The 25,523-nt window shown below is 47.9% G+C and overlaps 2 protein-coding genes and 1 non-coding gene across 3 annotated transcripts in view; 2 read left to right on the forward strand and 1 right to left on the reverse strand.

Annotated features, from left to right (window-relative positions):
• Positions 1-13,146: 13,146 nt before the first annotated feature.
• Positions 13,147-20,645, reverse strand: EBNA1BP2 (EBNA1 binding protein 2). The gene is made up of 9 exons (XM_062191101.1): positions 20,401-20,645; positions 20,235-20,318; positions 19,856-20,025; positions 19,594-19,717; positions 18,647-18,736; positions 16,103-16,178; positions 15,767-15,860; positions 13,433-13,595; positions 13,147-13,310 (listed from the first exon to the last, which is right to left on the reverse strand). The coding sequence occupies exons 1-9, from the start codon at positions 20,464-20,466 to the stop codon at positions 13,260-13,262; spliced, it is 918 nt and encodes a 305-aa protein (XP_062047085.1). The 5' UTR covers positions 20,467-20,645; the 3' UTR covers positions 13,147-13,259.
• Positions 20,646-20,676: 31 nt separating this feature from the next.
• The window catches only part of CFAP57 (cilia and flagella associated protein 57), a 76,684-nt gene continuing 71,837 nt past the window's right edge, over positions 20,677-25,523 (forward strand). Inside the window, exons 1-2 of the mRNA XM_062191100.1 lie at positions 20,677-20,817; positions 21,079-21,252. Coding sequence (XP_062047084.1) covers positions 21,096-21,252 — 157 coding nt within the window. The 5' untranslated portion in view covers positions 20,677-20,817; positions 21,079-21,095. The remainder of the gene's footprint in view (positions 20,818-21,078; positions 21,253-25,523) is intronic.
• On the forward strand, positions 22,846-22,979 carry LOC133761361 (small nucleolar RNA SNORA47). Its single transcript, XR_009866159.1, has one exon. It is a non-coding gene; the product is annotated as a small nucleolar RNA SNORA47 (small nucleolar RNA).

Here is a 25,523-nt window from a genome sequence, read left to right on the forward strand (position 1 = left end):
GAAGCTGTCGTGCAAAGCTCGGGTAGTTAAGTGAGGAGTTTCGTGGAGAGACAGCCGGGCGGGATCGCGGAGTCTTTGCTCGCTGGTCGTTTCTTCTTGTAAAGAGAAGATCTGGATTAGTGTGGGCAGGTCGACGTTGGGAAAAGACTCTCTCAGCTGATCATGTTGTATTGATGGCTTCTTTGCTCCTCCCGTGCCAAAACCCCATTCGGTGTTGTCTCTGGCTTTTGCTTTTGGTGACTCGGATGTATTCCAAGAGCAGCGTTGATGGAGCCCAGGCTACGGCACCTGCTGGGACAGCGCGCTCTGTAATCGGGAGCAGCTGTGTCTCGTGTGCAGGTCCAGATCGCAGGGCAGTGTGTGAGACAGCGCACCTTAGTGACTGTGTGCACAGGTAGGACTGATGGTACTCTCCTCCAGCTCTGTACATCGTACTTCACAAGCACTTCACTGTTAGCTCTGGTTCTCTAAACAGCTGCAAACTGCATTATAGCAGCATTGCTGTGCGACACTGCATCTTGAACATAGCCAATTTAGTTTCCTGTACTATTATTTACTACAGTTGGGAAATGATCGTAGAGATGACATGAATAAGACATTGGTAAAATAATTCAGACATTTCCCACAATATAATTACATTTCATTATTTTGTAATCAGGCAGTCTTAAACATTTATTTTCATTTTTCTATTTGAAAGGCAGCAAGACAGAGACAGAGTGATTTCTTCTGCGAGTTAATTCCTCAGATGCCCACAACTGCGGCTAGCCAGGCTGAAGCCGAGAGACCAGAACTCAGTCCAGGCCTCCCACGTGGGTGGCACAGACCCAAGCACTGGAGCCACTATCTGCTGCCTCCCAGGGTGGGCATTAGCAGGAATGCTGGAATCTGGGGCAGAGCCAGGACTTCAACCTAGAGACTCCAACATGGGATGAGGGTCTCTAACTCCTGTGCCAAACACCTGCCCTAATTTAGGCAGTCTTAATGTCATTTTTTTCCACCTCTCTCTTAGAGTTATCTCATTTACAGTTTTAAGGTATTACAAATATTCAGGCTGCAAAGTCTTGTAAAATTTTAAGCACTTGCTAAAAAATAGTGAAAATAAGCAATTTTGAGGGGGGGGGGTTCATTTTGCATGAGTAGAGACTTCGGTTAAATGGCTTAAAGAAACATAAGCCAAGAGTTTCTAAATAAGATTGTGAGGTCTGCCAGTGTAGACCTAGGTTTACAAACACTGGTGGGTCCAACCACACACTGCCAGCACAAATGCTAGCGAGGTTGTAAAGTTATCGCTCAGTTTGTTCTGAATAACTCTAAGTAAAACAGAAACTCAAATGAAGCAAGTAGTGAGAATATATATAGGTTGTTTTTATAAGCAGAAAACTAAAGATGCTCACAAATAACTCCATTTCTAAGGCTTATTACTAGTGAAGACCAAGATCTATGTTTTGTAACTCCCAGAAACCCATGCTAAGTGTTTGTCCATCCTTTTGTTTTGCTGGTTTTTTATTTTAGAATATTAAAGATGAATTCACCATTCTTTGCATGCACAAACATCTCTGGGACCAACTAAGTGCCTAGCAGTATAAGGCAAGATAAGTGTAAGTAACTTAGCTTGCTAGATTCCCACTGTCAGAGAGGTTGGAATTCAGAGCTGTAGTGCTCCTGAAGAGGGCTAAACCGTTTTTGGAAACCTTTTCTAGTGTACAAGCTTGCTTACGCTTCCAGCTACCACGATGCACACCCTTGGGTTCTTTGGGTCCTTCAGGCCTGTGACTCCTGTTGCTGATTTGATTGGAATGATCAAGAAAGCAAGGCATTGTGGAAAGACACAGATGAGAGTTGGGTAACCAGTAAGGTCTCTCTGCTCCTTATGACAATCGACGTAATTGGCAGTGTCAACAATTGGCCAAGTTGACTTCTTATTTCCGTACTTTCCAAATTAATTAAAATGTTGTGTTGGGGTTGGTGCTGTGGCACAGCAGAGTAAGCCTCCACCTGCGGCACTGGCATCCCATAAGGATGCCGGTTCATGTCCCAGCTGCTCTTCTTCTAATCCAGCTCTCTGCTATGGCCTGGGAAAGCAGTAGAAGATGGCCCAAGTGCTGGGGCCCCTGCACCCACGTGGGAAACCCAGAAGAAGCTCCTGGCTTCTGGCTTTGGCTTAGCTCTGGCGACTGCAGCCATCTGGGGAGTGAACCAGTGGATGGAAGACCTCTCTGTCTCTCCCTCTCTCTCTCTCTGTAGCTCTACCTTTCAAATAAATAAATAAAATATTGTAAATTAATTTTAAAAATTTAAAAATGTTGTGTCTGCACAATTAAATTTTTACAAATTAGTAAACCATTTGGTGCAATCGAGAGAGTGCCATCCCAGATATTGGATAACATGACAGTACATGACAAAAAAAAAAATGGTGTGTGAATATGTAGAAAAGCAAGAGGCAGAGTTAATGAATAACGTTTGTAAATACTCATGACTTCTGTGGGAAAATCTACCAGTAGTGTATAGAAAAGTATATGTAATTGCTCCTAAAATAGAATAATATGGGCTTTAGATAGAAAAATTAACCAGACATGTGAAAGAAAGAGAGGACCTAGTACAGTCTTTTCTGTAGAAAGCCTCTGGTATAATGCTGGATTCGATCTCAGAGAACAAATACCTTCTTGTACTCTGGAGGATATTAGAACAGATGTAAGGGATCCTAGGAATGTAAAACCCTTAATTGTCAGAGCACCCGAAGAGGAATTCCAGGCCTCATTAATGCAGTGTATCTCTCAGACAGGGATAGACACAAGGGCAAAGCGTTAGCATTTAAAGTGCTAAGAAAGGTTAAATCTTCTGGTACTATAAATGATAGACCAAGGGACCTGCATCCCTAGGACCCAGAGGACTATGATGATCCTTAGGGAGACTTTATCAATCAGAGCAGTCATCGTTAGGAGAATTATGTACTAGAATCGTGGCATAGGATAACCACAAGAAGTAAGTGGAAGCAGAAGGTATCAGGGCCAGGATTGAGGCACAGCAGGTTAAGCCTCCTCTGGGAACCCATTTGAGCATCCAATTTGAGCACCAGGTCCTATTTCTCCAGTTACGATCCAACTCCCTGGGAAAACAGCTGAAGATGGCCAGAGTGCTTGGGCCTCTGCCACTCACGTTAGAGACATGAAAGGAGTTCCAGGCTCCTGGCTTCCACCTGGCCCAGCCCTCACCATTGTGGTCATTCAGGGAGAGAACCAACAGATGGCACATTCCTCTCTCTCTCTCTCAGTAACTCTGCCTTTCAAATGAATAAATCTAAAACATAAAAAAAAAAAAAGAGAGAGAGAGAGAGAAGGAAGGGAGGGAGGGAAGGAGGAAGGAAGAAAAAGCAGTATGTTAGACCTGAAATGCAAAAGATTAGGACAGACTTCTGTGAAGGGCAAACTACAGATGTAGACAGGCTCTTATACTTATAGAAACAAGGTGCTAACACTATCGCCTTGCTGGGTGATGAAATGGGTCAACTTAGCTCACTTGCAGAGAATCCAGCATTTAACCACAAACTCAACTATTAACTATTTTACACCCAGCCAAGAGTTATCCTTCTGGGACCGTACAGCAGTAGTGTGGAAAGAGATCCACCATACTTAGATGCTGCCACATTTGAGACAACTCAGGAAGGAATGATCTTACACAAGCACAGAAAAATGTAAGATGTTTAGCAATTTTGAGGATGGTATGTAACAGCAACAATATAAGGCTCTCTTTGAGGTACAAACAACAAGGTTAAATGTATAACTCCTACAGGAGTACCTCCAAATATGGAAATCTCATACATAGAGGCATGATTTCAGGTTGCAGAACTATGAAAGATCTATTGGAATTGATAAAATCATACATACAGTGTTGCATCCCATATGGGTGCTGGTTCAAGTCCCAACTGCTCCACTTCTGATCCAGCTCCCTGCTTAATGTGCCTGGGAAAGCAGCAGAAAATGGCCTAAGCACTTGGGTCCCTGTACCCACGTGGGAGACCTGAAGGAAGCTCCTGGCTCCTGGCTTCAGATTGGCCCAGCTCTAGCTGTTGTGGCCATTTGGGGGAGTGAACCAGTAGCTGGAAGAACTCTCCTCTCCTCTCCTCTCCTCCCCTCCCCTCCCCTCCCTTCTCCTCTCCTCTCTATGCCTCTGCCTCACTGTAACTCTGCCATTCAAATAAATTAATTAAAAAGATATTTTTTTAAAAAACTAAAAACCAGGAAATCCCCAGGTGTGTGTGTGTTTGTGTGTGTGTGTGTGTGTGTGTGAGAGAGAGAGAGAGAGAGAGAGAGAGAGAGAGAGAGAGAAACAAGACAGAAGAAAAGATGGTTTTGAATCTGATGTTCTGCTGTGAAGTAAGAGAAACTGTTGACTCCTTGCAAAAATTTTTTCAGGACATGGTTGGCCCAATTGATTGTCAGGCTGAGTCCCGCTGGGTCTGTGATATTACATTGAACTCTTTCTTGGGGAGTCTGGTAACAGGTAGTTTAGTTCCTACACTGAACCCAGAGAAGCTGAGGTAGGAAAGTCCTGTGCTGGAATGGAGAGGTAGGATTAGGGGTAGAACATGGCCCCAGTGGTCAGTGGAAAAGAGGACTGGAGGCTGCAGAATCCAGTATGGATTGTGAGAAATAGCATCTGAGCTTCCTTACTCTTTAGCTAGATGTTCCCAGACAGAGCAGGGGGCAAGAGCCTTCCAGGCAAGGGAGGGTCTGTAAAGCAAGGAACCATGAAATATGGAACTGCAAAGATGTGCACACAACTATCATTTTCCACACTGTTTCTCCTTGGTATAAACACACCCTGAAACACACTGGTCCTGACTGAATAGGAGAACAAAAGACAAAGGGGAAAAGGGAGCATAGGTTTCACGGTCACTGTTTAGATGATTGTTAAAGCCAGGCCTGTTTCCTCTCTGTACCAGGTCTGCTTGTGTTTCTTTTAAAATAAATAATATACTAAAATACATGTGGAGCACAGAAACAGTAAGGAAAATGGGGGTAGCCAGGGGCCACAATGAGGGGAGGTGGTTATACTTGCTGGGTATGAAAAACTTCTGGACATTGGTTTTACACACTGAATACACTTAGCCCTTCTGAACTGTATGGTTCAATGTGGCTAAGATCAGACATTTCCTATCACATGAACTTTATCACCATGCAAAATGAAGGCAGCAAGTATTAGATCCTCAGTGTGTTTTTGATGAGAGAGGGTTACTCTGTATGTATGACCACATTGGTGACATGTTGATCAGTATGCTTTCTCACATATGAAATTCCCTGTGTTTGTGTGTAAGGTACACAAAGAAAGAATAATTTTGAAGTTGGCATCTGCTTTAATGTGGCTTGTATTTCTGGATCCTTCCAAAATCTCCTTTTGGGGATCACTGGTCCACATGAAGGCCGTCCATCAGTCCATTACCTCCGTGGCCGACTGCTGATAGAAAGTTTTTTATGGCTGTACCCAGGGGCTACTTCTAGACCTAGGTAAGCTGCAAAGAAACTGATATAGTAGAGTCCAGCACAGGAAGTGGGCAGCCAGAAACAGGATCCTGAGAGTAGGAAGCCAAGTTAACAATGGATCCATAGCATTTGCTTGGGACAGATTTTGAGGGACCCAGGAGGTAGCTCTGTACCTCAGGGACACCTTTGCCTGGAGACAGCAGAAGACAGCATGTCCTGGGAACAGCAGTGTACACTGTTGCCTCTGGATACTGTGGGGCTATTACTTGGAGATGACCCAAGGCCAGCAACTTCAAAACTACAATCATGAGATGTTGGAAGACACACCAGGAAATAGGAGCTGTCAAGGCTGTCAGGTGGATGAGTAGATTGGACCCCTGGAGAAGGAAGCTTCTCTAATACCCCTTTCAGACACTTGACACCATGTGTGTTTGGAGGGGTCTTGCCCCCAGATCACATCAGACATTAGCTATATTAAAACACTCAAGAGCCTTGTCCCTCAGTGACCTCCAAGTACCTGGTTATGCAGTGCACCTGTGCAACCACAGCCACCCTGGGTTTTTGACCCATGAGTTCTTTATTGTCCTGGCTGCCCTTGCCCTCAGCTATTCCAAAATTTAGATGCACAGTGGTACCAGGGGAAGCCAATGCCCAGGAGACGTATTTGGTTTAATGAAAAAGGATGCAGGAGAGTTGCATGGGAGAATATGAAAGCTATTGAGCTGCATAAAGGGAAATACAAAGGAAATACAGCTTCCAGGAGTGAATTCCTTCGGCAGCATGACCAGTGGCAAAATGAGGAAGGTGATGAAAGGTTTTCAAAAGCAGAAATAGAAGGGAGGGGTAGTGTTTTGAGAACCTCTGCTGCTTTGTGTCCCCAAATCTGTGGAGTTTCAAAGTGACTCCTGTGACACATTAGCATCAGTGTCATCCTTCTTGGGCTTTTAGTTCAACTGGTGCCCTAGAAGAGATGTTCCAGAAAACTAGGGAATTTGTCCCACCAATCCAGAAGAACCTGTGGACTGCTCTCTGCCTCAGGCAGAGCGGATTGATTATGCCTTCAAGTGTACTAAGGAAAACAGAGGCCTAGAGTTCAAGGAATGCCTTCCACATGGAGGAATGGCCTGGGTATTGTGTTGCTAATGACACTTGCTTTGTGGCCATCCTTGGGCAGAAGGACCTTAGGAAGTCTGTGGCCATCCGGGGCCAGTGTGTGTTGCTATTGATACAGGTCATGTTTCCTTCAGTCCTATAAATCAGGCCTTCATTGTGACCTAGACACAACAGCAGAGACCTTGGGAATGGTGTTCTGGTGATCAGCACCTCCACATTTGAACACCTTCAAATGAACATTTGGGGTCCAAAATGGGCTCCAATGGCTACATACAAACCATTAAAGACAAGGACAACCACTGTGGTACTGCCACAGCCACACCAGATGGACAGGGAGACTGGAGGACTTGAGGACATCATGGCCAAAGGATTTTATCTTAAAATTGACCAGACGCGTACTGGGCAAGGTAAAACTTGGATCAGAGAGGATCCAGACTGTGGTTTGAATTCTGCGACATTTTCTCAATGTTACACTGCTTTACTGCAATAAAAAGCTTTATGATATTGAGGACTCATTGCTTAACTCTTAAGACTTTTGAATTTTCATTTTGAAAGATGTATAAAGCTGGGGCCAGCACTGCGGCACGGTGAGTTAAAGACCCAGCCTGCAGCACCAGCATCCCATATGGTGCCAGTCAAGTCTCAACTGTTCCACTTCCAATCCAGATCCTTGCTAATTAACATGCCTGGGAAAGCTGGGGAAGATGGCCCAACTGCTTGGGCCCCTGTATCCATCCATGTGGGAGACCTGGAAGCAGCTCCTGGTTTCTGGCTTTGGATCGGCTCAGCTTCGGCTGTTGAGGTCATTTGGGGAGTGAACCAGCGGATGGAAGAACTCTCTCTCTGTAACTCTTTCAAATAACTAAAAATAAAGCTTAAAAAACGTATAAAACTTTGCCATTGAAATAATTTGTAATGCAGTTTAAAAAAAACAGCTACAACACAATGAAATAGTATTATAAAATAATTGAAAAGCTTTATATAATTTTTATTTTGAAATACATTTAAAGCATTTTTATCCTGTTTCTGTATTTGCTGTCTTTTTAATCATCAAACTGCTTCTTCAGACTTATGCTCAGCCCATGGTGCTCCCCGATAATGCAGCCCTATCCCACTCTTGTCAGCTGCTCACTCCTAGTGTGGTTTCATCTGGTCCTGAAACAGCAGATCCCCCTGAATGCCCCAGGGCCTCACGCCGAGCTCCACACCCCATGTCCACCCACCTCTGCTCATCCCAGAAGGGTCTCACACTCGCCAGTTGGAAAGCTGGGTTCATTCAGCTCCCTCTTCCCAAAACATCCTACTCTGCAGAAGGTACCACAGTCCCAAGCTGGAGCCCAGGAGTCACCCTCAACACCTCTCCCTGCCTCCACACACGAAGTAATCTCAAGTCCTGTTTATCCCTCCTCTGCATCCGTCTCACCTGACCTCTCCTAGTTCCCACCTCCGTGACAAACACCTCCACACCCGGGAATGAGCTCCACCTCTACTCAAGTCCACCCTGCAAGTAGCCCCTGCGTCGTCCTCTCAGTCTGTCTGCAGTCCTGAAGCCACAGCAGGCCCTACTCTCTCCTGCCTGGAGTGGGCTCCCGACCACTCTTCTCTCCTACAAACTGCTCCTGCCAACCCAGCCCCTGCACCACTGCTATGCCCCTCAATCCATTCTCATTTCTGAAGCCACAGCAGGGCCCAGTCACTTGGGCCTAGATTGGTAGCATGGACTCCCAACCACTCTCCCTCCAAACTGGCCTCTCCATCCATCCCCTACATTTCATCATGGCAACCATACCACCACCACCCCCCACCACGTTTCTGAGCTGAAGTGTAAGTCAGTAGAAAGCCCCAGGCCCCTTTGGATCTCGCTGTTCCCCACCCAGCTTCATCCTGTGCTTCTCTCCCCTCTCCCACCTAGGTGCCCCTAAGACATATTTAGTATCTTATCAGCCACTGCTCGGGGCACCCACACATGCTCCTTTTCTTCCTGCTTTTGCTAAATAAATAGATTCCCTAAATACATCATGACACTTCCCACTTTTACCAGCATACCCTTTTGTCTTCCTAAACCTCTCCCCCAGACACTGGGCCTCATTAAGTCCAGTGTAGCCTGGCACCTATGTAGCAAAAATGTAAGGCTTCATCTTACTTCTTAGTTTTCCTTGTAGCCCCCACCCACTAATTTCAGGAGGAAAAACTAATGTCTAGTTGTATTTAAGCTGGGTTGAGTCCAACTTGCAGGCAACATACTGAGTGCTGCTCCTGCTGGGAGGTTCGAGTGCCTAAGCAAACAGCCAGCTTTGCTCCCTGGCAGACATAAAGTACCAGGCATGTGCCAGGTATTCAGTAAGTGCTGCATGGATGCCAGGCCTAAGATGCTTCTCAGAGAGGGCAGTCGGTGTTTAACATGATCTATGATGCTGCATCTCAAGTTCACAGTCGCCAGAAAGCCTGTGCCTTGACTCAGCAACCTGGAGGAACCTGCAGGTGGTAAGCCCTGGGCACTGAGGATCCCGGGAAAGACAGAGCACAGCCTGGCGGGAAGAGCTCTCCAGCTAATGTGTGCTTTGAGCATCAAGATCCTAGACTTTGATCCTGTAACCTGGGCTCAGGCCACCCAAGTTTACAAGACACATTTTTATTGTTAACAGAAGTATTCCTAATGGGTCCATTCCTCCCTCAAACATTTAGGTGTATGATGTTACAAGGACAAGTTCAGGAGTCATACTGAGTTCAAATCCTAGTTCTACTCATTGACCTTGTGACTCTGGGAGATTAACTGCTTAGGGCCCATTTCTCAGTTACAAGGATTAAATAAATACAAGTGCTAAGATCACTATCTGATATGTGGTGCTCAGTTAATATTATTTTGTTACTATGTGATAGTCACTAGGATGGGGCTAGCGGGGGTTCTCAGAGCATTGTGAAAGAGAAGATAAAGAGACTTATAAGTCAAGCAGATTAGTGTGGCAACAGCAGAGACGACAGGTGCCCAAGTCAGGGAGTGGAGTTCTGGAAAGGCTTCCTGGAAGAGGTGATCACAGGATGAGGTGAAGTAGGTCAGGTGAGTTATATAGAAATGTACATAATGAAAAACAGCAGCACAGCCCGAGACCTGTGAATACTCTGGCATGGCCACACTTTATAAGTGGAGAGGGGGCAACATTGGAAATGAAGGCACAAAGATGTTTGGTGCAAAGCCTAATTCTCTCTGTAAGCCCTTCTCCCCTCACCTCCCTAGAGTCGAGCGAGGGGAGGAAGGGTGGGAAGTAGGGGTAGTGAAGGAGACAGAATAGACAATCAGAACACAAACAAGTCGGGTGCTGATCAGTAGGTCCTCTCTTAGGTAGAGCTGGGGTACAGGTAGGGCACTGGTAGCAATCTGAAACAGCCAGTGAGGAGGGTCTACAGAGCCAGGCAGGAGTTCAATGCCACCTTGTATAAGGATGCATAAAATGCAATGCCACCCTTCAGTTCAGATTCCTTCTTCCCATTCTCAGTCATCTTGCTGAGTAACACGCTCCCATTTGATGGACGAGTGTGCTAGTGTGAGTGGCAGGGCCAGGAGTGGCTGACTACAAAGCTCAACTTCTTCTCTTGGCAAGCTGCCTCTCTCAAGTGACAACCTGATAGGGCAGAGCTATTGTGAGGCTACAAATAAACCTGGTGCTGGCAGCCAGAATTACTTCAATACAGAGGGACCTGACCACACGTCTTCCCATCTGTCCCATTCAGTGGCCCAGCCCCCTCAAGCCCCAGCTCCTTGGCTTCTGCTGTCTGCTGGTCCCTGCCTGACATTCAGCTGCCTTCTCTCGAAAGCAGCTGCCCTTGCACTCACATACTCCTTGCCTACTCCCTTCCCCCTCACAGTTTGTATCACTGTCTGCACTGTGGGGTCTACTGGCATGAGCATACCTGTATATTCTGTCCACTGCTGCCTCACCCTACCCAAGGCTCCAAGTCCCCAGGTGTTTCACTCAGTGCTCTCTGCCCTGGGCTCGGAACTCTGCCTGCCAGAGCTTGACCTCTACATATACATGTTTAAAGGTGAGCGGAGGGACCAAACATTCCTGTCTCAAGGCCTAGGGAAACCTCAGAGGTGAGGAAGCTGAACCCCTAAGAGACAGTGTGGCCAGAAAAAAGGATGTAGGAACACTGGTTGGTCTCATAGCCTGACTCCTTCCTAACTCATGCCTTGTCTCCCAGCCAGGTTAATCTTCACCACGCAGCCCAAGCACAAAGGAAGAACTACCCAGAGATACAGACTAGAACTCAAGAAATCAGATGGGACTCAGAGCCTTTAAGCCTGGCTCCCCCCGTGAGGAAACACCAGGAACATGGCGGTGATATACCTAGCCACTGAGAACACGGTAGGGAGCCAGGCTTAGCTCGGTATGAATTCTGGCTATTGCTAAGTAGCTGTGTAACCCTGGGTAAGTTACTAAGCCCTTTGAGGACTCCATTTCCTTGTTATAAAATGGCACAGAAAAAGCCTCTTGCCGAAGGTCAAACAAGGAAGCAGCAGAGCCAAGCAGTTAACATCTGTGATGCACCACTGCTCAACATGCTAGAGGGAGGCCAGAATGCACAGGAGGCTGAGGAAGCACGCTGGGAACAGAAGAAAACGGCTAAAAAACTAAGAAGGTCAAAGCCACATCAGAAATATGGCAAACATACTGAATTTGTAGAATAAGAGTAAAAATGATGGCCAGCGCCGCGGCTCACTAGGCTAATCCTCCGCCTTGCGGCGCCGGCACACCGGGTTCTAGTCCCGGTCGGGGCACCGATCCTGTCCCGGTTGCCCCTCTTCCAGGCCAGCTCTCTGCTGTGGCTAGGGAGTGCAGTGGAGGATGGCCCAAGTGCTTGGGCCCTGCACCCCATGGGAGACCTGGAGAAGCACCTGGCTCCTGCCATCGGAACAGTGCGGTGCACCGGCCGCAGCGCGCTACCGCGGCGGCCATTGGAGGGTGAACCAACGGCAAAAGGAAGACCTTTCTCTCTGTCTCTCTCTCTCACTGTCCACTCTGCCTGTCAAAAAAAAAAAAAAAAAAAAAAAAAAACAAAAGAGTAAAAATGATACAAAAAAGGACAAAGTGGAGAATAAAGAACTCTTGAAAGGTAAAATGAAAGCTAAAATAAATATCCAATGGAGTGATTAGTGGGACAGGAGTTTGGCCTAACGGTGAAGATGCCTGCATCCCTATTGGAATGTATGGGCTCATGACCCAGTTCTGGCTCCCAATTCCAGCTTCCCAACAACGCAGATGACTCAAGTAACTGGGCTCCTGCCACTCACGTGGGAGACCCAGATTGGGTTTCCAGCTCCCAGCTTTGGCCTGAGCCCAGCCCTAGTCATCACAGGCATCTAGGGAGTGAAACAGCAGATGAGAGCTCCCTTTTCTCTCAAATATAATTTTTAAAATTTTTTTAAATAAAATAAAATCTTCCCCACAAAAGAACTAAAATATAAACTTAGAAATTATCAGAAAGGGTTCAATATGTGACTCAAAGAAAACTGTAAGGTGGGTAAAATGGCAAAGCATCTGGAAAAAAGAATATCATACAACAAGAAAATATAAGGTAATGATTGACTCAAGAAAAATCAATAGCTGGGGCCGGCGCTGTTAACACCCTGGCCTGAAGTGCCGACATCTCATATGGGCACTGGTTCTAGTCCCAGCTGCTCCTCTTCCAATCCAGCTCTCTGCTATGGCCTGGGAAAGCAGTAGAAGATGGCCCAAGTCTTTGGGCCCCTGCACTCGAATGGGAGACCTGGAAGAGGCTCCTGGCTCCTGGCTTCGGATAAGCCCAGCTCCAGCCATTGCGGCCAGTTGAGGAGTGAACCATCAGAAGGAAGACTTTCTCTCTCTCTCTCTCTGACTCTCCTCTATCTGTGTAACTCTGACTTTCAGATAAATAAATCTTTGAAAGAAAAAAAAAAGAAAAATCAATAGCTGAATCACAGGAAATTTTATTATAATTCATCTAGCTATAAAAGGATTGATAGCGCTATAACTATTTCAAAGAGTGAGGAAGACATGAGGAAGGTTTTAAGTTAAAGCTTCATCAATCATAAAAGAAAGGCAATTTGGACTCTAAATTATCGTCAATAAATAGCAATACTTACAACATATATTATAAGTAATTTCTAAACCTTCTAGTCCTGAGATATGTTTTTAAGATTTATTTATCTGAAAGGCAAAGTGACAGAGAAAGACCTTCCATCCACTGGTTCACTCCCCACATGGCCACAACAGCCAGGTCTATGCCAGGCCAAAGCCAAGAGCCAGGAACTCCATCCAGGTCTCCCACGTGGGTGGCAGGGGCCCAAGTATTCGGACCATTGTCTGCGGCCTTCCCCGCTGCATTAGCAGGAAGCTGGACCAGAAGCAGAGTGGCTGGAACTCGAACCGGCACTCCAATATGGGATCCTGATGTGGCAAACAGCCCCTTAACTCACTGCACCACAGTGCCAGCCTCCTGGTTCTGAGGCTTTTATCACGGGTATATGTGCTTTAATAATTTTTATTTAGTTTATTAAAGGCATTTTTAACAAACAAACAAAAAATAAAATAAAATAAAATAAAATAAAATAAACAGAAGGGACCCAACTGTATCAGGAAAATAAGGCTTCATCCCTTTTTCTTGGTTCTCTGTACAACAAGATGCTGTTTAGCGTGTTCTGCTCTTCATCTTCTCTCTTGTTCTCTTTCCAGGTCTCTTCTGCAGAGAAAAAAGCACCACACCTAGTCACATTTCTTCCCCAGGGTATGCAGGCACAGAGGGTAGGGGGAGAGGAAGAGGAGGCTGAGCCAGGCCACAGCCTGGGCCCCTGGCTCACTTACATTTGACCCTTTCTTTCCAGGCCTCTTGAGGCCCTTGCCATGAGCTGTTTTGGCCCGGAAGCTGGACACATCATCGTAGCTCTCACGAGTGTTCCACTTGGAGCCTTTCTTCTTTCCACCAAAACCAAACTTCTGGTTTTTATATCGTCGCTTAGCACTAGGCCTGCAAAAACGTGGTCCCATAGGTTACTCACTGCACAGTACATCCTGGTGAATCTGATGACCCAATGAGAGCCCCAGTTTCCTTTATGTAAAACCCCTTAGGCATTACTGTCACCCACGTTCTTACTCTGCAATCTCCCCAAGCAAACTCACCTACACATGATTTTAACCACCAGGGCAGGGAAACAAGTTCAGAAGCAGAAAAGGATCTGCCTGTACCATGTGGCTTGCAGCTATATTTGGAAACCTTTGTCTTTTAACAAATCTTGTATTTTAACAAACCACCCTGTACTGTTTCTAGTCCTCTTTAGGATATATATATGCAGTTAACATTCAAATGTACAAAACTGTGAAGCCTGCCATCCCAACTGAGGACCCTCAAAGTCAGCACATGAAAACCGCATGGTTTCTCTTTTCGCTGACCAGTCTCACTGCAGGGCAGCACTACACCATCCCCCCTAAGCTGTGAGCTCACAGGCACTCTCTAGACACACGCTGAGTCTTCCTCTTTGAGCTCTTAAGTATTTCTTCAATGCATTTTCCCTTCCCTGCCCCATTACCAGGTTCAAGTCATTGTCACTGCTCATCTGGACTTTTGTAAAAGTATCCCAACCAATTTCTCTGCTTCCCTCAAGTCCATCACCCACACAAGTAGTATGGTAATCTTTTTCAAAACATCAATATGGCCTGCTCATTAATGTGAGTAAAGCCCATGTGTGTCTCCCCACTAGCTACTGATAACCCAAGCTCCTCAACAGGCAAATAACAGCCCAGGGCCCTCCGGCCACACCTCGCCATTCCTTGCCTTGCACTCTATTCCCAGTGATGCACACACACCTGCTGTCTTAATTCTATGCCTTTGCTCATTCACATTCTTCCTCCCCAAACCAGCTTAGCTTCTCTGCTCCTGATTAATTTCTTATTCACCCTTCAGGCTAAGTTTAGAAAGCCATCTCTGTTCTGTGTCAAGTATTCCTTTTTTCTTTTTTTCAGGATTTATTTACTTCAAAGACAGAGCAACAGAGAGAGAGAGGAAGAGATGGAGAGCAAGCGTTCATCTGCTGGTTCATTCCCCAAATGGCCAGGAAAGCGAGGTCTGGGCCAGGCTGAAACCAGGAGCCAAGAACTCCATCCTGGTCTCCCATGTGGGCAGCAGGAACCCAACCAATTGTGCTGCCTTCCAAGGTACATTAGCAGGAAGCTGGATCGTAAGGGGAGCTGCCAGGACTCAAACCAGCAATCCGATATGGGATGTGGGCATCGCAAGCAGCAGCTTAGCCTGCTGTGCCAACACCAGCCCTGAAGTCAGATACTTCTAAAATGTGCTTGCATACTATTCCCTAAATGCTTCTGTCATAGCATTTACTGTATTAAATGGAAAAGCCCATCCTTCCAAGGCCTGACATGTAAATATGCAGAAGGGAGCAATGATAGCCAACATCGTCCCTTCTCATCTTCACACCTCGGTGGGGCACCTACTCTCTCCTCCTGCTGGCAGATAAGGCAGTAGCATTTAGAAAGGTCAGTGACCTGCTCAAAGCTACCTCCTCATGAGCAGCAGGCAGGAGCGACCCCTCCAGCTCTTCTCTAAACCACCACAAGGGTGCCACAATCACAGTGATTCAACATTCACTAGAAGTGTGCCAGATACTTAAAAAGCTTTATTTTATTTTATTTTTTTTAAGTTTAATTACTTGAAAGGCAGAGCAAGAGCAAGAGGTCATGTGTTCACTGGTTCACTACCAAAATGCCCACAACAGCCAGGACTGGATCAGGCCAAAGCCAGGAGCCAGGAATTCCTTCTTGGTCTCCAACCTGGTTGGCAGGGAGTCGAGTAGCTGAGTGATCATATGCTCCCTCCCAGAGTTTACACCAGCAGGAAGCAGGATAGGAAGCTGGATTGGAAGGGGAGTAGGAGTTCACACCGACGCTCTGATAGGGGATGTAAGCATCCCAGGCAGCACCTTACCCACTGCAGCAAACACCCACCCCTAAGTACCTTATTTCAATCTTCAAAGACTGGTATGGCTAAAGAGGGCCCCACACGGACCATTAGGTCTTGGTCACAGCCACTCTCTTAACCGAGGCTGCTCCTGCTGGAGGTCTGCAGTCACGCTCATCAACTGCTGGCCCATCGCACTCACAGAACAGAACCATGCCCGAACTTCTTACCCCTTCTTCATCTGCCGGCCCTTAGCTCCTGCCTGTGTGCCCTTGGCAACAGGTTTCTGATCTCCTTCAAGGAAATCCAGCTTATCAGAGAAGCCTGTGGGTGAAAAAGTACTTTGGTCAGCACCATTATTTGTAAAGAAGCAAAGTTTAAACCTCAAAATGAGGCTGGTACTTACTACAATGATTTTAAGAGACACAGCCTGCTACCCACACCATTCCCAAAATTTTGGTCCAATAGTTAAAGATCCATGGAGAAGTCTCTAAAGCTCTGTGTTAAAATTAACGGTGGATCCCAGTACCCCTGTTCCCTGACATCCTTGGCAGAGACATACTGACCTTTCTGATATTTCTTAATGGCACTCATCATATGTGCCTTCTCCCGCTGCCTCTTTTGAAGAACCTCTGTCTGTACCTGTGATACGGAGACACAGACACTTAGACCCCTTCCAAACCTTTACTACAAATATCCATTCTTTTCATAATGACATTAACACAATGTGAAAATAACTGTTACATTCTAAGTATATTCTTAGTTCATTTACTCAATTATCCAGTGACACTGAAATTACTATCCCCAGGGCCGGCATTGTGGCACAGTGGGTTAAGCCACCACCTGCTACACCAGCATCCCATATGGGCACCAGTTCACATCCTGGCTGCTCTACTTCTGATCCAGCTCCCTGCTAATGCACCTGGGAAAGCAGAGGAAGATGGCTCAAGTGCTTGGATTTCTGCACCCACATGGGAGACCCAGAAGAAGCTCCTAGCTCCTGGCTTCCACCTGACCCAGCTTGGGCCATGTGGCCATTTGGAGAGTGAACCAATGGATGGAAGACATCTCTCTTTCTCTCTCTCTCTGTAACTCTATCAAAATAAATAAAATAAATCTTTTATTCATTTATTTGACAGATAAGAGTTAGACAGTGAAAGGGAGAGACAGAAAGGTCTTCCTTCTGTTGGTTCACCCCAAACGGCCGCTACAGCTGGAGCTGTGTCGATCCGAAGCCAGGAGCCAGGTGCTTCCTCCTGGTCTCCCACGCGGGTACAGAGACCCAAGCACTTGGGCCATCCTTCATTGCCTTCCCGGGCCACAGCAGAGAGCTGGACTGGAAGAGGAGTAACCGGGACTAGAACCCAGCGCCCATATGGGATGCCGGCGCGGCAGGTGGAGGACTAACCAAGTGAGCCACAGCACCTGCCTCTAAAATAAATCTTTAAAAAAAAATTATCCCCTACACGGAAGCACAGAGAACTTAAGTAACTTGCCCCAGTCACAAAGTGAAGTTCAGATTCCAGATTCATACCCATACTGCACTCTTACCTCATTATGCAACCTTGCCTACAAAACTATCAAACCATGTCTAGATCTATGTCCAATTTTTCCCATCAATTATGTTACTAAGCATAACAATATCAAAATAAAAGAAACAACCTCCCCAGGAAAAACAACAAAGCTTTAAGGACAAAAGAAAACACTCTGAACTTCCAGGCAGGGTTCGTGTCCCTGCTGACATGCTATACAGAACACTTCTCTGCTGGGGGCAGAGGCCTGTTCAGGGAACTGGAGGTTGCTCAGCAGCATCCTGGCCTCCACCCAGTAGAACCCAGTAGCAGTCTCCCCCTCCCCAATATGACAACCAAAAATGTCTCCAGTGACAAATGTTCCCTGGGACACTAAATCACCCCAACTTGAGAACCTCTGCCCTAAAGGTTTCCCCAAATTAAAAACAGCTGGGGCTGGAGTTATGGCGCAGCATCCTATACGGGCGCCGGTTCATGTCCCAGCTGCTCCACTTTCGATCCAGCTCCTGGCTAATAGCCTGGGAAAAGCAGTAGAAGATGGCTTAAAACTCAGATGGAGTTCCAGGCTCCTGGGTTCGGCCTGGCCCAGCCCCAGCCTTTGTGGCCATTTGGGGAGTGAACCAGCAGATGGAAAATCAATCTCTCTCTCTCTCTCTCTCTCTCTCTCTGTAACTCTGAATTCCAGATAAAGAAATCTTAAAAAAGATTTTGTTTGCTTTGATAAATTACAATGTGTTAAACTGACTGCTGGGATCTTTGCGATGATCTCAGCCTTTCACCTCCAGATCAGAGAAACAACAAACCCACAGCAGACCTTGTGCAGGGGACACGATGCTAGTCTACTCTGTGCTGAAAACTATCAGTGAGGTGACCCCAATTGTGGAAACAGCTCCACGTCTCATCACAGTGTTCATGTCCAAAACACCAACAAAGTTCTAAGATTCATGCTGATCTTCCTCATACTCATTTCTTCCTGCAATCTTCACTTAACTCCTGTGTTCTTTAGGAGCCCATAAAATAAAAAAGGAAAACCAAGAACACTCTGATGGTGTGCTTGATCTGGTTTTATGTTAGAACTCAGGATGACATTGGACTGTCATTCACACAGGTGCTATTTTTTGTCTCTCAGATTGGATAACGGTGTAATTCCTTCAAGAACTTGACAATCGTCTAGGCCTATCAATCACAAAGATACAGATCAGCATCACCTGGTAAGTTTTTGGGGGACTGAGAGAAACATACACACAGATTCCCAGAGTCTGAAGCCTAGAAACAAAATTCCCCCAGGGCGATTTGCTGTGAGGTCCGGTTGGACACCACTGATCTGACCCCCAACTCTTTCCTCCATAGATGTGGAAGCTTTAGCCCAGAGGGTGAAGGAGAGGTTCAAGTGCTGTCACAGAGTCCTGGGCCTGCCCTGGGGTTGAGGTAAGACTGCGCTCACAAATACTAGCACACACACGCCACCATGACACAGGAAGCCCATGATCAAGCACGCAGGGCATGGAACTCGATCAGTCCACAGCCATTGGACCTGACAACCACCCTCGCCTCGCCCTGCCCCCATGTGTTTCTCACCTTCTTCCCGTATTTCCGAAGCGCTCGCAGCTGCTTGGCCTTCTCAGACTTCTCCATGGCAGCCTGTTTAGTCTGCAGCTTCAGTCGAATCTAAAACAAAAAATGTTGTCAGTTTATGTATGTGAAAATGGGATGACCACTAAGGAAGCCGAGCAACAGGGGACACGTTCCCAGTTCTGCCAACTGCAGAACATGTATGTAAATCATCTACTCCAACTGAGCACTTTATGGACAAGCACTTTGTGTGCAAGGTACCAAAAAGTGTCAGTGGTAGAACTCTAGCCTGGAAGTTACCTTCTCATCAATGCCATTTATTCCAACATACAGTCTACTTGCAGCCCAAGAAAAAACACCAGCATTCTCTACCGTCTGCAGACTGAGGTTAGAACAGCGAGCAGCCTCCGTGCCCTTCTCTAACACCACCTACAGGATAAAGTCTCCAGCAGACAGAAGGTGCCTGGCCTCTTCCATCAACCGCACACAGTCCAGTTAAGGGTAGGTACCCGTCCATATGAATGTACAGATGTGTCTGGCTTACAAGAGCTCCTAAAATCCAGCGTGAAGCCCAAAGGAACTATTTCAGCTTACCTTGGATTAGATGTTGGCAATTCTCTTCCTCCAAAAATTAAATGAGAACCAAGTTCTACCAAACTTAAGTTTCACAGAAGAGAAAACAGGCCCTGAGAAAATTCATCATCTGTGACAGCACTCCTCACTGGTAACGACAAGCAAGACAAGAGATGTGCTGTCTTCTATACACGGCACGCCATGACCATCCCAGGAATGCAGAAGGCCGTCTTTACCTTGGGGACCACACTTCTTACAGTCCTTTTCCCAAATGCCACTCTTGCCTTTATCTAATTGGTGGTGATTGGCATGACTGGAAGTAAACAAATCTGTAGAAGAGATAAAGCCTTGGCTTTCCAGAGAAAAACTTCCCTGTTTACCTTTTGCATCTGCTGATCAGACTTGGCCATTTCAGCAAAGTAATCGGTGGGCCTCTTGGTAGGGACTTTGAGCTGGTGGAGGCGGGGTAACACGGCGAGCACCGCAGCCTGGGCCTGGCGGTAGCTGAGATGGAAGACAAAGTGAGACAGGGGCGGAGGGGCCTGCCATTCCCTCTCCCTGCCTCTGCGTCTGACTCCCTTCCCTCTCCCGGAGGCTCCAGCACAAGGCCCCCTCCTCTCCCCCACTTGAAAACAAACATACAAACTCATCTCCCGCTGGAAGTCGTCTTCCGGATTCAGGGCTCCCTGGTCCTTGCTCGGAGGCGCTGGCTGCGGTCCGGGGGCTTCCGGCACCGGACCCAGGGTCACGTCGAGCCTCTCCACCCACTCCAGGTCCCGCTTGAATTCGGCCAAACACTGTTTCAGGCCATTCTAGGAAATTCAGCCACTGAAGGCGTCAGGAGGGAAGCCTGAGGTCGCCCCTCCTCAGCCCGGGGTGCCAGGCCGGCGAACAGGGCGCTGAGCCCCGACACCCCGGCAGGCGCGCGCGGAGGCTCTCCCAGGACGCGACTCGGCCCACGCACAGCGCCGCGCCCTGAGCGTCCCGTCTCCCAGTGCCCCCGGGCCGGCTCTGGACTCACCACGTTGTTGACGGCCTTCTTCGGCCCCTCCAGCACGACATTGAGGCCTGGCTTCAGGAGCCCCTGGGAAAACGCATCCTGCAACTGCAGGACACAGCCGCGGTCAGCACCAGCCGCGCAAGGCCCCGGCTCCGGCGCCCAGCCCGCGAGCTCGGCCGACACTTACCTGCCGGTCTGTGACCAGGGACTCGTCAGAATCCGAGTCCGACCCCGAGAGCGGGGGGGTGTCCATCCCGCAGCACGCACGCCTAACGCGGGCCGAAGAAGCGGGATGTCCGAGGGCCCCGCGGCTGGCCGAGGGCCACGCGCGTCCCTGCCGCTGCTGCTGCCGCCGAGGGCGTCACCCGCTCCTCTCACACCGCAGCTCCACGTGGACTCGAAGGGCCGGAGCGCCCACAACTCTCGGCTTTTTTTTTTTTTTTTTTTTTGATCGGCACTTCCTGTTCCGGTCGCTGGCCGTACTTCCGGTACGTCGTTGCTATAGGAACGGCTCCGCGTTCGGAAGGGCCCGAGTTGCGTGCGATCCGTAGGGGTGAGACTTCTGGAGAGGCACGTGGTCTGGTGACCCAGAGAGAAGCGACAGGTGGGAGGGGGTCCCTGGATCGTGGGGAGAAGTTGGAAAACGCGAGGGAGCGAAGGAAACGGGAAAAGGAGCGGGGTGGCGGGGAAGCGCGAGGGGAGAGCAGGGTCCGGGGCGGGCGGGGGGGCGCGTCCGGGGCGTGTCCGGGACGGTCGGGGGCGTGTCCGGGACGGTCGGGGGCGTGTCCGGGGCGGGCGGGGGCGTGTCGGGGGCGGGCCCGGGGCGGGGCGTTCCCCGTCTCACCTGTGCGCTCGTTCTCCGCAGCGCTCTGACCCGGGACCATGTCCTCCGTGGTAGCCCAGTCGCTGCATGTGTTCGGTCTTCGAGCTCACGTAGCCAACAATATCTTCTTCTTCGACGAACAGACCGTTATGTTTCCTTCAGGAAATCACTGTGTGAAGTACAATGTGGATCAGAAATGGCAAAAATTCATTCCAGGTAAAAACCCTTTCCATCCAGACCCACGCGTTAAAGTAAGTGCCACGTGTCCTCCGAGAGCCCCAGCACGATGCCCGGAAGGACCTTTTTTGGCCAACTTCAATGTGCGTACCGTTTTATGAATGTGGCGGGCATGAATGTTGGCTTGCATTCCCAGTTAAAATCGCACATAAAATAGTGTTCTTTAAAAGTACTTTTTTCACTGTAATTTCATTAAAAGAATTACTTTGATGAATCTCCGTGCATTTTCAGTATCATTTTTACCATGACCAGAGCACTCTGAGCTCTCTAGCCCAGTTTCCCAGAATATACCACCTTCTGTACAGCACCCTTTGAATCCATGTGTGTTTAAGACACTGGAAATCTCACCCTGTTTGTGTAATGTTACAGCATTTGTTTTTGTTTTCACTGGCCCTGCAGATGGTAGTCATGATTTCTTTAACCTAATCACTTTTCCCTGCTCTGTTATCTTTAACGCTTGGTACTGTGTCATACATACACAAAAAAGAACAGCTACATATGTATAATATATAAACAATGACAATAAAATGGAGATGTATGAACGCAGGATGGGAAGCAGAACATTGCCAGTTCCAGTTCTTCTCCCCAATTCCTTCTCTACCGCCCCCCCCCAGGCACATCCCATCTTGGATTTTGTAAGAATTCCAATTTTTCAATATAGTTTTACCAAATATATGTAACCTTATACAAGATATACTTTTGTTGTTGCCATTTTCCAGCTTTATGTAATGAAATCATATATTCTGTGATTTGCTACTTTCATTCAATGCTGTGCTTTTGAGATTTGTGCAACTTTTTTTTTTAAGAGTTTTTTGAAAGACAGAGTTACAAGAGAGAGGAAGAGACACAGAGAGAGGCAGAGACAGAGAGAGATCTTCCATCTGCAAGTTCACTTCTCAAATGGTGGCATTGGCCAGAGCTGGGCCAAGCAGAAACCCGGAGTTTCTTGCAAGCCTCCTATGTGGGTGCAGGAGCCCAGGCGCTCAGGCTGTCCTCTGCTGCAGGTGGCACAATGCCAGCCCTGGGATTTGTGCATCTTGATACATTTAACTGAGTTCATTTATTTTCATATAATGCTCCATCATCATATGTGTATAATGCCTTAAATATACTTATCATCCATTCTAATACTGGAAGACTTTTGTGAAATAGTTTCTGTCATCACGAACCATGCATTCATTTATACTCATCCCTGTGTGCTCATTTGTTCATTCAACAAAAATTCATTCAAAGCCTCCTGTGAGGGGCTGGAATTGTGGCACAGCAAGTTAAACTACCACCTGCATCCCTTGCATCCCATATGAGCACTGGTTCAAGTCCTGGTTGAACCAGTCCAGCTCCCTGCTAATACATCTGGGAAAGCAGCAGAAGATGACCCAAGTGCTTGGACCCCTGCGCCTACTATGGAAGACTCAGATGGAATTCCAGGTTCCTGGCTTTGTCCTGGTCCAGCCCTAGCCATTTGTGGCCATTGGAGAGTGAAACCACTGATGGAAGATCTCTGTCTTCCCTCCTTCTGTCACTCTGCCTTTCAAATAAAAATATATATATATTTAAGAAAATAAAAAAGGGTGGAGGACTGAGAAGGTGAGCAGCCCCTGCCATGCTGCCTCCCACCGGTAAGGACCTCCAACAGCAAAGGGCTGCCTAGCAGAGGCCGCCCCTCTGCCACCCCTGGGGGGCAGCGCTGCGCCAGCCCACAGTCTTGGTGCTGCTTCTCTCTGGCTCTGAGGCACGGCATCCCCAGGCCCAAGGGATCCTGCCTGTCACCCTGGTGCCCACCAGACAGCATTCACGCTTGTGGCGCTCCTCTGGGCATCCCGGTTTGACGGCGACCCAGAGACCTCTTGGGGTAAAAACGGGACAGGCAGCTGGCCACAGCACAGATGACTGGAGGTCTGTGGTGCCCATCAGAGACCCGGCAGGCTGTGTGCAGTTATAAGCCCCTAGCTCAAAGCACATCCTAATGCAGTGCAGCTACAGGAAAAGTCTTAATCTCTTCAGGACAGGGATCCATTACTGTGCTCTCCTTGTTTGCGCATATCCAGTCATCAAAAAGGAGCTAGGACAAGCCTAAATTCAACGCAGAGGAAATTGAATTCTAAGAAAAATGTGGAGGAGAAATTTGAGGCAAAGTTGGATAATTAGAAATGTTTCTCAGCAGGCATGTGACCCAGGGCTTAGGCCACCGGTCCCCATCGGAGAGCCCAGGTTCACGTCCCAGCCCTGGCTCCTGGCTCCAGCTCCCCACAAATGCAGACCCTGCAAGGCGACAGTGACAGCTCAAGTAACTGGGCTCGTGGCACCCTTGTGGGAGATCAATGTTAAGGTCCCAGCACCAGCCAGTATGGGCATTTCAAGGAGTGAACCAGCAGATGGGTCCGTCTTTCCGTGTGTCTTTCTTTTTCTCTCAAATTAAAACAACTTAAAAAGTGGAAGAAAAAAAAACCTCCTGTGTTCCTGACACAGAAGAGAGACAGACAGACACACACACACTTGTATGCTTGTGGTGCTTTTACGCTAGTAGGGGAGAGTGACAATTAACAGAGTAAATTCAATACCTGTGTTGGGTCGTGATTGATACTAATGAGATAAAATGAAGCATGGAAAGAGAAACTTAGGGGAGTATGAAGTTGTAGGCCAGGGGCCTAAGGGAAGGCTGAAGGAAGTGGAGGAGCTGGCCGTGCTCATACGGGAAGGGCAGGGGAGCAGCAGAGAGACTGGCCACAGCTCCGATTTGAGGTGCTCCGTGTGTTAGGAGAGAATGAGGGCGTGAGGAACGAAAGGTAAGGCAAAGAAATAATGGGGAGCAGTGCCACCTAGGACTGTGCTGGTCGTAGGCCTGCTGTAAGTGGAATGAGAAGCCATAGCGGTCTGAGCAGAGACAGGATCCGAGTGAGGTTTGCACAGGTTCCTCTGGCTGCTGTGCAGAGAACAGACTTGAGGAGGAAGCAGAGAGAGATGGCTGCCGGAATCCAAGTGAGAGGAAAGGGTGCTGAGAGCCAAGGGGTTGGCGTTGTAGCATAGCTGGTAAAGCCCATAAATCCCTTATGGGCGCTGGTTTGAGAGCTGGCTGCTCCATTTCCAATCAAGGTCCCTGCTGATGGCCCTGGAAAGCAGGAGAAGATGGCCTAAGTACTTGGACTCCTGCACCCATGTGAGAGACCCAGAGGAAGCTCCTGGCTCCTGGCTCCTGTCTTCGGATTGGTGCACCTCCGGCTGCTGCAGCTGTTTGGAGGGTGAACCAGTAGATGGAAGATATCTCTCTCTCTTTCTCTGCCTCTCTGAAACTCTGCCTTTCAAATAAATAAATCTTAAAAAAAAAAAAAAAAAGATGATGGGGTAGGCTTTTGGCGAAGCAGTTGAGAGGCTTATATCCCTTATTGGAGTTCCTGCTCCACTTCTGATCCAGCTTCCTTCTAGTACACACCATGGAGGCAGCAGGCAGTGCCTCAAGTACTCGGGTACCTGCCACCGATGCAGGAGACTGAGATTGTGTTCTGGGCTCCCACCTCAATCCTGTCTCTGCATTTGGGGAGTGAACCAGCAGATAGAAGGGCTGTGTTCTTTGCTTTTCAGATAAAATTAAAATAAATAAGTGAGAAACATTTTTAAATCAAACTGGGGCAAGCCCTGTGGCACAAGTCAGGCCACTGCTTGGGATGCCAACATCCCAAATAAGAGTGCCTGGTTCAATTCCTGACCCCCTTTTTTTTTTTAAGATTTTTTTTTAATTTATGTATTTGAGAGGTAGAATTACAGAGAGAAAGGTCTTCCATCTGCTGGTTCACTCCCCAAATGGCTGCAACTGCCGGAGCTGCGCTGATCTGAAGCCAGGATCCAGGGAGCTTCTTCCAGGTCTACCATGCAGGTGAGGGGGCCCAAGTCCTTGGGCCATCTTCCACTGCTTTCCCAGGCCTTAGCAGAGAGCTGGATAAGAATAGGAGCATCCAGGACTAGAACCGTCACCCGTATAAGATGCCAGCACCATGGGGAGGGGGGGGAATTAACTACTGCGCCACAGCACCAGCCCCCCACCCTCTAATCCAGCCTCCTGCTAATGGGCCTGAGAAGTAGCAGATGATGGCCCAAGTAGTTGGGTTCCTGCCTCCCATATGGTAGACCTGGATGGAGTTCCTGGCTCCTGGCTTCAGCCTGGCTCAGCTCTGGCAGTTGTGGGCACTTGGGAAGTAAACCAGAAGACAGAAAATCAATCCATCTCTCGCTCACTCTTTGTCACTCTGCCTTTC

The sequence above is a fragment of the Lepus europaeus genome, chromosome 5 (genome assembly GCF_033115175.1).
Source record: "Lepus europaeus isolate LE1 chromosome 5, mLepTim1.pri, whole genome shotgun sequence".
Classification (NCBI taxonomy): Eukaryota; Metazoa; Chordata; class Mammalia; order Lagomorpha; family Leporidae; genus Lepus; species Lepus europaeus.